This window comes from Thamnophis sirtalis, unplaced genomic scaffold (assembly GCF_051295495.1).
Source record: "Thamnophis sirtalis isolate CommonGarterSnake01/CBP01778 unplaced genomic scaffold, rThaSir2_p1.2 scaffold_2, whole genome shotgun sequence".
Classification (NCBI taxonomy): domain Eukaryota; kingdom Metazoa; phylum Chordata; class Lepidosauria; order Squamata; family Natricidae; genus Thamnophis; species Thamnophis sirtalis.
The window spans coordinates 122,059,927-122,074,206 of record NW_028261382.1 but is presented as its reverse complement, the minus strand read 5'-3'; the positions used below and the strand labels follow the sequence as shown (position 1 = coordinate 122,074,206).

At 39.9% G+C, this 14,280-nt stretch overlaps 1 protein-coding gene across 1 annotated transcript in view; it reads right to left on the bottom strand.

Moving 5' to 3' along the window:
- LRP12 (LDL receptor related protein 12) overlaps positions 1-10,794 on the bottom strand; it is a 34,800-nt gene extending 24,006 nt beyond the window's left edge. Inside the window, exon 1 of the mRNA XM_014064141.2 lies at positions 10,512-10,794. Coding sequence (XP_013919616.2) covers positions 10,512-10,590 — 79 coding nt within the window. The 5' untranslated portion in view covers positions 10,591-10,794. The remainder of the gene's footprint in view (positions 1-10,511) is intronic.
- Between the last annotated feature and the right edge of the window lie 3,486 nt (positions 10,795-14,280).

Genomic DNA, 14,280 nt, shown 5'->3' with positions numbered 1-14,280 from the left:
TTACAAGAATAATGTGAGGCAAATTGTTTATATTTCTCATGGTCCCTATATGAACAACTCAAGGAGATTTATCCCTGATCTTGGTCTAATTTTCTCAGTATGAAAATGTGCCCTTGGTTTTGTCACCTGGTCCATGAAATGCATGCGCCTGAAATAATTCTTGGTTAAGCAAGGTCTGCCATGAATTATTCATAAAATGTATGCACAAAAATAATCACAGTAAAATTATTATGGAATAATTGTACAAAACTTTAATCCCACAAAGCTATATCTAATCCAGCTGTCTACAACTAACTCATACAGCTTGTTCAAGCTGACTGACTTTTCTGTTTCAATTTGAAACTCATTAAAACACATCTTACAACTTTACTTTAGCTTGTAGCCCCTGTTCATCTCTATATCTTTATAAGATTCTTATTTGGAGTTTAAATCGGGAGGTTCAGAGGGGAGGAGATGTAGAGGAATGTTACCCCATTCTTATAATACCCACTAGGCTTAGTTAACAGCACCCTTAATAATTCTGTTATTACACAAAAATGTTTTATAAAACTTTAGATTTCATTGGACACCTATTTCATAATAAAAACCATATCATACTATTTTAAAAGTTCACTTCCCTTCAATTTATTAAATAAGCAAAGAAATAGGGAATATTTTTGAATATCTCCTACAATTTCTCCAATTCATTTTTACTATCTCAATTTTAAGTTTAAACTTGTTAAAAATCCTACTCTTCTCTCAGCAATGCTTTTCATGCTTAAAAATCTGCACTTGTTAAATTCACTGCATATAATTATGTTTATTTTAAAATGATCACTAAGTATGTTAAATTTCCATCATAACATGCTATGTAATATTTGTATATACACTCTGTATATAATATTGATTCGGTATCTGTATTTAGGTATTAAAGGTAGAAAACATATTGGCATCTATGTGAGACAGACCCATCTGAAGAATTCTGTATCCCAGAATATCCATTTGTTTTCCTTTCAGAAAACTCAGTGTAATTTATAAGAAAACATCTGAAAGTGTTAAATTTAGTCATGATTGAGTATGGTGTCATATCTTGCATTACAAGGATATTCTCTAAAAAAAAATCTTGGTTTTTTTTGCCCATTTCATTCATGTGAATATAAAAGATGACCATTAATTAATATTCTCTTCTACTGTTCTAGTATTTAAATTTCTGAACTACAGTATTTTTTTCTTTTCCATACATGGACAAACATATTTCATTTCTAAAGTTTCAAACCTTAAACCTTTTGTAGTACATCCATTCAAGTAAACCATACATTAGATACCTTGGTACAATTAGGCACTACTTTTAAATAAATTATGTGTCCTTGAATAGTTATCTAAGACTATCGGGACAAAGATGCATTTCAGTGAAACCTTTGTCCACACCTTGCCACACATGATTATCAAACTAAAATCATAGTACACCGGCCCTCAATCATGTCTCAATTTTCTCTTTCAAAAAGAACAGTAAGTCAAGTATGCACTACTATTATATTCTACTATAGCAGCTGCTTTTGTTAAGGAAGGAAGAACTGGAATATATCTTCTCTATTACAATGCAGAATGAAAATTACTATTATTAAATTTAACAACAAATTATCTAGTTTGTTATGCTCAGAGCTATTATATTTTTAAATCTGAATTTTTTTAAAAAACAGATTCTGTCCACAGACAGTTTTTAGGTTTACATATTAACATGCAAACTATGTATATCAAAATAGAACGCTGATGAACACTTAAGAAAAAGTGGGAAATGTTTTCAGTTTAGAGTTGTATTTGTCCAAATTCTTAACACTAATCATAGCTAACAAAGAAAAAAACAGTTTTCTACAAGAAGGATAGCCTTCTTGATTATGCTAGTTTTAAATACTGGAAGTAGAGGCATTCCATGCCTAAAATTATACAAAGTTTTATATAGAAAGGTGTGTTGCCAAACAGTAAAGAGTTCTGCAACCCATTTAAGATGTTTTATTTTTTCTTTTAAAGGGAGAAATTAGCAATAGCTTTATTACTAATCACTTGTAATACATAACTCAAGGTAGGTTGGCAACTTATGTCTGCAAAACATTGGACTAAATAATCTCTGATGTATCTTCTCATTTTATCACTCTGTCTCTTAGAGTTTGAAGAATTTGATTTATAATTAATGATTTCTAATATGTTTAGGTGTTTTGAAATTAAAAAAAAAACATTGTTAAATTTCTTTGTTTCTTTCCTCAAAACTTTACCAATCAAGAACAACAAAGTAGATGTCAGTCAGAGCAGTTTTGACTCCATTTGTGGTGTAAAAAGTTGTACTTTTAACTAGATAATATAGTCCTTGACTTACAACAGATCATTGAGTGACTGAAGTTACAACAGCACTGAAAAAAGTGACATGATCATTTTTCACATATATGACATACTTGTAGAAGTCCCATGGTCACATGATTTACATTTGAAGCTTGACCACTGACTCACATTTATGAGTCCTGCGCAATGTCCTGATCATCTTTTGCAATCTTCTGACAAGCAAACTCAATGGGGAAGCCAGAGTCACTTAACAACCGTGTTACTAATTTAACACAGTGCAATGATTCACTTAACGAATGTGTCAAGAAAGATCATAAAAACTCACTTAACAAATTTCACACTTAGCAGCATACATTTGGGGCTCCATTGTGGTCATATGTTGCAGACTACCTGTGGTTAAGCTTTATCAAAATGCTATAATGTTATTCCTGATTTCTATCTTTCATCCATGCAGAATAAAATATTCAATAGCGAAATTGTTATTTAAAACAATTATATTTTCTTGGTGTTTCTTCCTACCTTTAGGTGAACATCTGTGTAAAAGGTTACAAACTCTAATTAAGACTGAGATTGAGATTTGTTTTATTTATATGCCGCCCTATTCCTGGCGGGACTCAGGGCGGCGAACAACTCAAGGGGGGAAAGGGAACACAAAAGTACAAGACAAGCATTTAAAATAGCCAACAGCCACACAAGTCGAGAGGGGAAGGGAGCTCATCAACCCCAGGCCTGCCGACACAGCCAGGTTTTAACGGCTTTTCAGAAGGCCTGGAGAGAGGTGAGGGTCCGAATCTCTGCGGGGAGTTCGTTCCAAAGGGCCGGAGCTGCCACAGAGAAGGCCCTCCCCCGGGTCGTAGCCAGATGGCATTGGCTGGTAGACGGAACCCGAAGGAGGCCAACCCTGTGTGATCTAATGGGTCTTTGGGAGGTAATTGGCAGTAGGCGGTCTCTCAAGTACCCAGGTCCAATACCATGAAGGGCTTTAAAAGTGACAACTAGCACCTTGAAGCATATCCGGAGACCGATCGGAAGCCAGTGCAGCTCGCGGAGGATAGGTGTAACGTGGGTGTACCGAGGTGCATCCACAATCGCTCGCGCGGCTGCATTCTGGACGAGTTGAAGTCTCCGAATGCTCTTCAAGGGCTGCCCCATGTAGAGCGCATTGCAGTAGTCCAGTCTTGAGGTCACGAGGGCATGAGTGACTGTTGCGAGTGCCTCCCGGTTCAGGTAGGGATGCAACTGGTGCACCAGGCGAACCTGGGCAAATGCCCCCCTGGTCACAGCCGACAAATGATGTTCTAAAGTCAGCTGTGGGTCCAGGAGGACTCCCAAGTTGCGAGCCCTGTCTGAGGGGCGTAAAATTTCACCCCCCAGCCTGAGTGATGGAATATTAACCAAATTTTTGGGAGGGAAACACAACAGCCACTCGGTCTTGTCTGGATTGAGCACAAGCTAATCACATTCATTATAGGAAACTGTAATTACATATTTTCACCAATATTTGCATTTATAAGGACTTTGTTGGCTTTCAGTCTCTCCTCCCACTCCAAGTTACACATCCTGCACACCCCTAGTAGCTTTGCAAGGTTGGAGCATATCTTTCTTAGTTCAAGAGCTATAAATGGCTATTGTCAGGCATGGAAGCCATCTTTTGCATTGGGCTTCAAGCTGCCACATTTAATGCTATTGGAATATGGGAGGGAGGATTATATGGAGTATGGGAGATATATAGTCTAAATCAGTGGTCCCCAACCCCCGGTCCGCGGACCGGTGCCGGTCCGTGGAGTACCTGGCACCGGGCCGCGCAGCGGCCGGGGGCCTCCTCGTTCCTCTACTTCGTCTATGTGGCGCCCGGCATTGGTAAGGGTCGCGCGGCGCGGCTGGAGAAAAAGCGGCTCAGTCGTCTCCGAGTTGCCCAGGGAGGGGCGGCGCGCCCGGGACGGAGACGGCGCTTCCCCGCCCGGCCTTGGCTTGTGAGAAGGAATGGCGGGAGAGGGAGAGAGAGAGAGAGAGAGAGAGAACGTCGGGCAGCCGAGGGCGGGGGGGGGGTCTTTTGAGGGGAGATGGGGGGTGCGCGATTTTGGCACGCGTGCGCCCTCCGCGGGCGTGGGTGGGGGGCTGAGAGGAGTCTAACGGTAGCGCAGGAAAGGGGAGGGTATGAGCGCCGCCTGAGGTGGTGAGGGGCAGTCGCCAGATTCAGGCCGCCACTGCCGCTATTGCAGCGCACGGTGGAAAAGCGGCGGTCTTGCCCACCCCTTCCCTGCCTCCCGCCCGCTCCAGTTGCCGCAGCCAGGGGTGGGGGCTCGGTGCCTGAAGTCTCTTGCCTCTCTTCCAAAATTTCGCCAACGGGCATCGGTGAAGCGCGCTCTTTCTCTTCCTCACAAAACACATTTCCTTTCCCCCCACGCGTAGTTATTGGCGATATGGACTCTTGGAGGCTGCGCTCCCGGGTCGCATTTCCTTTTTGCAGCCCACGAGAATGCCTGGTTCTGAGCCTCAAAAAACGAGAGTTCTCTTAAGGCTGCAAAAAAGGAATATACTTTGGTCCTTGAAGCGCTTTTCCTGTTATTTGGACATTATATATATACGTACGTACATACGTACGGTATGCATGTATGCATGTATGCATGCATGCATGCATGCATGCATGCATGCATGCATGCATGCATGCATGCATGCATGCATGCATGCATATATATATATATATATATATATATATATATATATATATATATATATATATATATATATATATATATATATATAAAATGTCTGTAGTCCATAATATAGTGATGATTTTAAAAAAAATTAGTTGAGCACATGGAATCTTCTTCTCCTTTCTCTCCTTAATACTGTATTCTTTTTACATTGCTATCCTCTGGCTTATTTAATTTTGCCCTTGCTCTTTTTATCTTTGACCTTGATTAATTCAGCTGTTTATTCCTTAAAATCTACATACAAAATGGAAGGTGGGATATGATTCAGGTGTTGAATTGGGAAGGTGGATTTAAAAAGTATGTTTGTATTCCCCCATTTTTTCTTTTACAAAAAAGCATCATGGAAATATTTGCTTGATATATTTTTAGCTCATATTATGGTAGTAATCAAAACAATCTGATATATAAACAATCAATGTGTCGTCGTGAACAACGCCCCCCCACCCCTGCGCGCGCTCAGCGGGCCACGGTAAAATTATCAAAGGCTGACTGGTCCGCGGCGATAAAAAGGTTGGGGACCACTGGTCTAAATAACATTCCTTTCTCAGAGAGTCATTTTGCCCTGCACCTGGAGTGGTGTGACTGGGAGGCATCTCCGGTTGGGACCGAGTCTGATTGGACCATGTGAGGATATGTGGGTGCCGGACAGGGACTTGAACTTTAAATTGGATGGGAAAACCTGGAAGCTTTCAGATTCGGGTTTTCCCAGATGTGCCAATATGACATCTCTAATAAAATGGAACTGTGAGGAAACTCAAGTCTCAGAGTCTTCTTTTGTTAGGGGTTACTTGGAACCTTGACAGCTATATTTCCAAGACAGCAATACATTAGGAATATGCGAGCTATCTTGAAATGGTGTCTTCATTTGAAATTTTGCTTAGCTGGGGCTACAAGGATGAAGAACCATTTCTAGAGTGAACAGGAAGAGGGTTTAAATGAGGAAGAGACAGAAGCATAAAACAGGAAGACACTGAGTGGGGTAAGTTAAGAAACAGGTAGTAGAGAAAAAAAATAGAACTCCAAATAGGAAAAATACTGCTGCTCTTATTTTTCCAGGCTTTAAGAGAAAAACATGACAATTTTATCTTCCTTTTTCTCCAGAGAAATCAGAGTGTATAAATGTGTGTTCATATTTACATGGTTATATCAGAGGATGTTTTTGTGTGCATGTGCTCATTTGCGCCCTGGCAGACATACACCAAAGGCCCGAGAGATTATTGATGTATAGTATACCTATGTCCCCAAAATTGCTTATTACTTTTGTGAGTAATTAGAAAAAATGGCTATTTGTGAACAGCAAGAAGTTTTATATCTTGATCTTCTGTTTATGACAGGCAACCATGCAGGCTTTAACATAAATGTGATCTAAAATAGAAAGCCTTGAAAGAAATAACCTTTCGTGCAGTTTTACTGAGGTTTCTGAGGATAATTTCATGTTAACTGTTTTTTATAGCTAGGCTCATAGTCAGGTTTTCATGGCCAAAAAGAACTGATAAAGCATGACAGGCTCACAGTTCATTATTTGAAAGAGGTACGGTGCATATTAAGTATTGTGAAATAGAGGAGGACAAAGAACATTAAAGAAAAGGAACACTGGGTCCATACAGCTATGCCTGAAGTGTGCCATCATGCTGTTCCATTGTTTAGCATCAAGAACACCAGCACTGAAAGCGGTAAGGCAAGACAACATTGAAAAGGCATTTAATGCAATCTCTGCCACATTGCACGACATAATTAGAATTGCCATGGAGCAAAAGCAGCTGTTGAGCTTTTCTTCAGCCTACCCATCCACCTTCTGCATAATGTTTGACAAGTGGCATATGTCATTTACAATGCTAGTGACTAAAATGTTTGAAAAGTGTGACTCAGAATTAGCTTTAATCATTGTTAGGATGCCTAATACATTAAATATATTGGAATTATTACTGCAAAAGCAATACAGGTTTATAAAGTTAAGTAGGACGGTATCTTACTTCTTTATCTTAAGGGTTTACAGCAAACCTTTTAATAGAAACATAGAATGTAATCTTCAAGCGAAGATTTACATTAGTAGATATTTATCAAAGAAGACTATAGTTAAACTTATTTAAAGGATAGGGTGTTATTTACTCACAAATATGTTAAATTGGTGAGACCACCACCAGGGCAATTTATGTTGCCTGGGTAATGTTGCCACCATCCATCATTTTAGGACATTTAACTGGTTGTGAAATTCACCATGTTGAACTCCATAAACAAGCTTTCATTGTATTAAGGAATGTTTGGATCAATAAAATGAGAAAGCAGCCTAGATAGTAAGATTTTGAAAGAAAGAGTGGCTTGGTGCACACTAGATGCATTTAGTAGTATAAAATTAGGAAACCTTGGATATTTTTATCTACAGTCCAGATAATAAGTTCTGGGTAAGATCGTGTGAAACAATAAATACATGTTGATGTGTCATTACTCATTCTGTTAGCTTACTCACAGTTAAAATAAAACTCAGCTCAACAGCTATGCCATCATATACTGCTTAGATTTAATGCTGCAGAGAACCTAAAATTTTTCATTACCTACCTCCAGAAAGACAATAGTTGATAACCTACTTATTGATGATCTCTAGATTAAGATTTTGGTCTTTGTAGCTGGTCAACATTGGTAAATATTCTGGGCTAAAGTTACTTCCTTAACTTTTCTAATTTTCTAGCATCTATTTTGTCCCATGCAATTATCCCCACTTTATGTACATGTTCTTTTGGTTCTTGATTTTAAGAGTTGGTATTATTAGTAGATTACAATGTTTCTCTACCCAAATATTACTCCTACAATTCCCCCCCCCCCAATTCTAATTGTATGATTTATGGTTCACCCACTATTTGAACCACATAGCACAGCTGTTAGATTTCTTTTGATCTGCCAATCACATTACTTATTTTGTGGAGAATATATGTACCCTGCAGGGGGGGAAAATCATTTGCCAAAATATCAAGGTTGGGTTTAACAGTAAGAATGCTTTCAATTTTTTTTGATAAATAGAAACAAAGAGGTTAAGAGTTACTTACAGACTTGCCCTTTAGAGAGCTTACTATAAACACAAGCATTTTCTGAGAAGAAGTAATTACTTTTAAGCCAATTTAGACATGTAAATACATAAGATCTTTTGCAAATGTGTAAACAAGAGGCCTACTATTTCCACTTCCCCAGACTCTGGCAATCCTAAAAGCAGAGGGCAACTACATACAATAATCCTTTACTTTTAATCATTTGGTAAACTACAGTAATAGAAATATTACGTAGTGCATAAAAATGTTTTAAAGGCAGCCAAGAACTTCATATTGATGAGTAAAAGCACAGAAAAAGTTTGTTTTCTCTCTAATTTGAAAGCAGAAATATTGGAAATTAAGAACACTAAAATATTAATAGTCATTCTTCTTTGAGAACAAAATAAATGACTTCTAAAACAGATTTTTTCAAAGCACTTCGAAGGATGGTTTATGTGTAATCTATAGCATTAAAATAAAGGTAAGCATAATGAATATTATAGTTCAATATATCAATGTTTTTAGCTGTTAGTGAGACAGCAGAAACAATTTTCAACTAATCAAAGAACATTAGTTTTATATTTAGCATATACTTAAATTCTAGTAAGCAGCAGTCTTACTCAAAATTCTAGGGCAGATTTCCCCAATTTATTGCCTAGCAATTAATAGGATTGAATTCAATGCATCTGGTTTGCACCATGTTGAGGAAGCTTATTTTTTGTATTTGGCAGCAATCCACCAATTAAATGTATTGGTCTATGGCTTATGGCTTCAAGAAAGTGATAGACAAGATTGAATCTACGTATCACATTAATTCATAATGTGATAAACTTGACTTAATACAATAAGTGAACTTCTATTTCAACAGAACATGTTTAAAGCTAACCATGGCTTACTGTGATTCATGGACTCAGGGGGAAATAATTATCTATTAATTTCCAGTTTCTATTCCATGTCTTGCACTCAAGGTTGTTTGTCTTATCAACTTGATGTAATTAAGTTGAAAAATAAAAGAAAATATCTCAGGATTTAGATTACATTCCCTGAAAGGATACAGATTTTACAGTGGGAAACTAACATGTTAACTGTTATATCAACCAATTAATATACAGTTCTATTATGTAAAGGCACAAATCCCACTCTGGAAACCCGAGATTTAAATGATGTGTTATTATTCATAAAGAGAAACCAACAGGATGCCCCAAAACTCAGATAAGAGTAGTCTCTATATTCAGTTACGTAATATTTTACATCAGATCTTAGGATGAAAGCAGTCTTGACAAGAAAGGCCATGCTTTGAAACATATTTCCTTTGACTTCTTAATAACAGAAATCAATTCCTCATCTCAAGGTTCAAGCCATACCTGCTGTTTACCCGTTACAATCTATTAGACTGTAGTGTTTCTTAAAAACTGCAATTCAACGTTTAGCCAAGTTGTGTGAACAGCTTCTTCCCTTGAGACCACCCTCACAAATATAGTATCAACTTTCTTCCCAAGTGCAGTGCTGAAAATGTTGCTCTAAAACTGTTAGCAGAAAGCAGCTTCCTGTTGCAGAACCTGTAAAACACACCAAGTCTATTCCTGCCAAATACCAATCACCTATTTCAGAACCAAGTTAAATGCAGAATAGGGGAAATTTTAAGAGATCATTTGTAAGCCTCCAGGGCAAATTCTAAAAACTAAAAACAGCTACCCTATTTAAGGATGCCAATATATATATGATTTGACATTTAGCATGTCCCCCCCCACACCCGCAGAATATTTTTTTTAAAAAAATCAGATGAAAATTCGGCCATTCAGGGAAGGAATTATATAAAATGAACTTAAAATAGGCTGCAAAGGCTGGTGCTCTAGATAGACTTCTAGATTTAACTTCCATTGAACTTCACTGGCACTAAAGAGACGGTTTCCCGGTACTGCAATGTAATTGCTGACAGGAATGGGATGAAGGTGTTTGAGGTTCATGAAAATCAGTCCTAAAAACAGAGGTCTTGAGAGGGGGGTATAGCACCAAGATACCCCCCCCCCTTGAAGTTTCAGGGGTCCTCCCATTGCCTCAGCACTAACAATGGACGGCTGGCATCTCTTGACAGCCAAATCCCCCATTTCAAAAGGGGGCAAGAAGGGCAACCTTCCAGGCCCTGCTTTAAACCCCAGAAGGCTTTTTGACTCATTCACAGCGAAAAACATCCTTCCTGGTAAAGTGGGGGACGGCCCGAGAGACTCCGGTGCCGGCAATGAGGGGTGGGTGGGGGAGAGACGGGCAACGAAAGGCAGGGCCGCCCGCCGCCGTCCCAGACTTCCTCGGAAACAAAAGCCGGGCCAGGAAGTCTCGTCCCGCCGGCTTGCTGGGGGAAGGGGGTGGGGGGGAGAAGGAGGCAGGGTCGGCGAAAGAGAAGAGCGGCGTTTCGTCCAGCAACAGCCCGGCTTCCCGGGCGGACACAAAGGACATCACCTACCGCAACAGGAGGCGACGAGGAGCAGGAGCTGCGCTGACCTCCAAGCAAGGGACCCTTCCGCGCCCCAGCAAGAGGCCATAACACCGCCGCGCGGGGGAGGGAGGGGGGAGGAGGGAGGAGGAGACCAGCCGGAGTTGCGTCGCGAGCCCCGCAGCGGGAGGGCCTCGCCGTCGCCTGGCCGGGGAAGAGCCCCCCCCTCCCGCCGCTGCTGCTCCGCGCGCGCGCCCCGCCCTCCTCCCCCTCCCCCCTTCTCCCCCTCAGCCTCCGGGAGCCATGAGCCGCCCGCCGTTGCCTCTACTGCTGCTCCCCCCCTCCTCCGCCGGCTTCTTCTTCGGCTTCCTCGCCTGTCTCCGGAGCGCTCGACGGGGACGGGAGGGGCTCCGCCGGCGCAGCTGCGCATGACAAAAGCCGAGCAGCTGCCTCCCGAGAAGGCTGGCCGGGGCGGGGAAACCCCAGCTTTTCTCCCCCGGGGAAAGGGAGGAGGAGCAGAGGCAGAAGGCTTCGGCCGGCGAGCGGGGGCGCGTGTCTGGATGTCTGGGCTCTCAGTTCTGCCGCCTCGCGGGGGTGGGTGGGTGTGGGTGGTGGTGGCAACCGAGGTGCCAGCCTTAGACCTTCCACCCGGAGCTGCGTCGCGGAGGGCAGGCGTGCCATGCTGTTCCCGCGCTTCTGACCTCGGGCGCTGCTCTTGGGAAGGGTGGTGGTTGTTAGTGTCGAAGTCGTGTCCGACCCACCGCGACCCCATGGACAACACATCTTTAACCTTAAACTGTGGACCTCACACGTTCCCAAAGAGGCACCAGCGTGCCTACCTTCCCTGTCCTACTGTCCCCATTGATAAGTACTCATTTCATGTGTTCATGACCATGTTATACTTATATCCATCTATTTATATACCAATCTCATGTGATAATGTCCATGTCTGTACTAATACCTGTTACGTTGTACCATGTTCCTCTAGGCCAGTGGTTCTCAACCTTTCCAATGCCGATCCTTTAATACAGTTCTTCATGTGGTGAATTTTGCTCCATTTTACGACACAGTTAAGCGAATCAGTGTTAAGTGAATCACTTCAGTTGTTAAGTTGATGACCTGATTGTTAAGTGAATGTGGCTTCTCCATTGATATTGCTTGTGAAAAGGTTGCAAAAGTCTTTTTAAGAGGCAACTTTTTGGGTTTTCTTTGAAGACATTTTGCTTCTCATCAAATAAATAAATAATAAGTAAGTAAGTAAGTAAGTAAGTAAGTAAATAAATACATAAATAAATAAATAAATAAATAAATAAATAAATAAATAAATAAATAAATAAATAAATAAATAAAATCTTTACCGTTAACTTTCCTGTCTGAATTGGTCATTTCTGTGTAAAGCATTCTTTGGGGAACAGAATACTTATGGATACGTTATGCAGGTCAAACATCTTGTGCTGGAATTTTGCTTATTGTGACTACCTGTCAGTTGCCACACTCCCCACTCAACCTACTTTGTATAGCAACGCTGATTCAGGGTGGCTGTATGCGCCTGACTTTCACTATGCAATATTATGGGAACTCAGTAAATAACAAATTTTGCTTTTTCTTTTTTAAACAAACACTTTGAATCACTTAATCAAAGAGAAGTCCTATTGATATCCAGAGCTTAGCTGATAAGGAACCACCAAATCACTGCAAGGCGATTTCACACAAGATTTTTAAAAAATAAGTTTTAGATATTGCCAATTAAATCTGACCTTTAATATAGATTTTACTATATTATTATTAGTTAAACTTGTTTGTTGCCTGACTCACAACAACTATATATGGCTTACAACAATTGAATCACAATAAAATTAACCATAAAACATAAAAGTAAAAAGATGCCAAAAGTGATGAAGTGAAGAATCAAATTCCTACTCCCTCACCAAAAGCCTATAAACAAATACACGAATCAGTTGTGCAGGGAAGTTTTTTTAATGTCCAGTCCGTCTGGAGCAATGTGATCAGCTTTTAAGTTAACATTTGTTTCTTAGTTTGGATGACCAGCATGTCCATTAAGATTAATTATTAGTGAAGGGGGGATAGTAGTGGTGGTGAGAAGGATAATCCTTATCTAGATTTCTCACCTCATGAGGTCAATTCTATGTAACTGGGAAGAATCCTTTGTTTCAAGCGGTTTCTGCTACCTCAGGCCTATATGTTGATTCAAATGCTTCAAAAACTATTAGTACCTTTTCTATTAATTTAGAGAAGGCTATCTTTTCTTTTAAGCCATCTACATCCGGGAAAGAAATGTTTATGTGATAAGGAAAATAAATATAAGTGTTATGGCCCTGCAGTATTTTGTAAATTGCCTCTCTCATTCCTATGGTCACAGAATTTAACAGTAAGGCTTTTTTCCCTCTTGACAATTTCTTTACAATAACATAAACATGTACTGGGCGTTTAGAAGGCCTTTAGGGCCTCCATGTCAGCCTACAAGAAATAGGACACAAGAGGTCTCAAATAGCCTTGAGGAAACCTTGAGGTTGTAGCTTTCACAACATTTATTATATCTTGTCTGCATTAGGAATACAGTACTTTGCTGAAGGATATTTCTCCTACCACCACTATATAATCCAATTGGTCTCATATACCACTGAGTGCTAGATCTTTGCCCTAGATTTTTCAGGCAAAGATCAAAAGGAGTTTTAGTTAATTATATAAGGTACACAGCTAGTTCTCAAAATAGAATCAAATTATAAAGTCATGCTTAATCTCCATGCAATATTTTAATAGGAATACATTGATATGTGTTATATAGTTTACTGATTGATTAGCCTTATGACCATATTAAAAAAAAAGGTAAAATGCAAGATCTATTTCCAGGATAAAATAGGTTTAAAAAAATGCAGTAATAAAATACATATATGCTAAACACAAAGAATCAACATTCAGATAAATACATTGCCTTTACATGATACCCTGATGTATTCAATAGAATGGATTTTCACCTTATCTATAAACTTAGCAGTTCTGTATATTATAGCCCAGGGTGAAACAGAACAATCTGCAATTCATATCCCAAATGTACAGATCTGCCATGCTGATCTGCACATCTACATTGGGGAAACAAAACAACCACTTCACAATTCCATCAAACAACATAGGAGAACAAACCCATCAGGACAAGATTCAGCAACCCATTGCATCTGAAAGAGAAAAATCACTTTTTTTGAAGACAGCAAAGCCCACATTCTGGACAGAGAAGACCACTGGTTTGAAAGAGGAGTCTAAGAAGCCTTTTATGTTAAAGTTGAAGAGCCCTCAACAGAGAGAGAAGAATATGACATCACCCATCTCCTGTCTACAACACAGTCCTTTCAGCAGTCCCAAGAAGGTTCCACACCAAATATGGTTTTCAGCCAGTTCTGACAGGTTCTGCAGAACCGGTAGCGGAAATTTTGAGAGTGGAGAGGGAATAGGGATTTTGCAGATTCTGCCATGCCCACAAAGCCATGCCCACGGAACAGGTAGTATTTTTTTTTTAATCCCACCAGTGTTCCACACCCATCTACACTCTGATTCAGATGATCCTGAGCATACAGATAAATTCCCAAGTGGCCACAACGACTTAACAACCAACCTAAAGACCAGATGACCCCAAAGAATATAAATTCTTCCATTCCTCACCATTCAGTCAGAACTAAAGAAACTTCTTGAATGAGAAGTTAAATGTTTTTAAAAGAAAAAAAAGATAGAAAATCAATTGCTTTTTAAAAAGCACCTATGGGACAACCATGACTAGGATGATTGA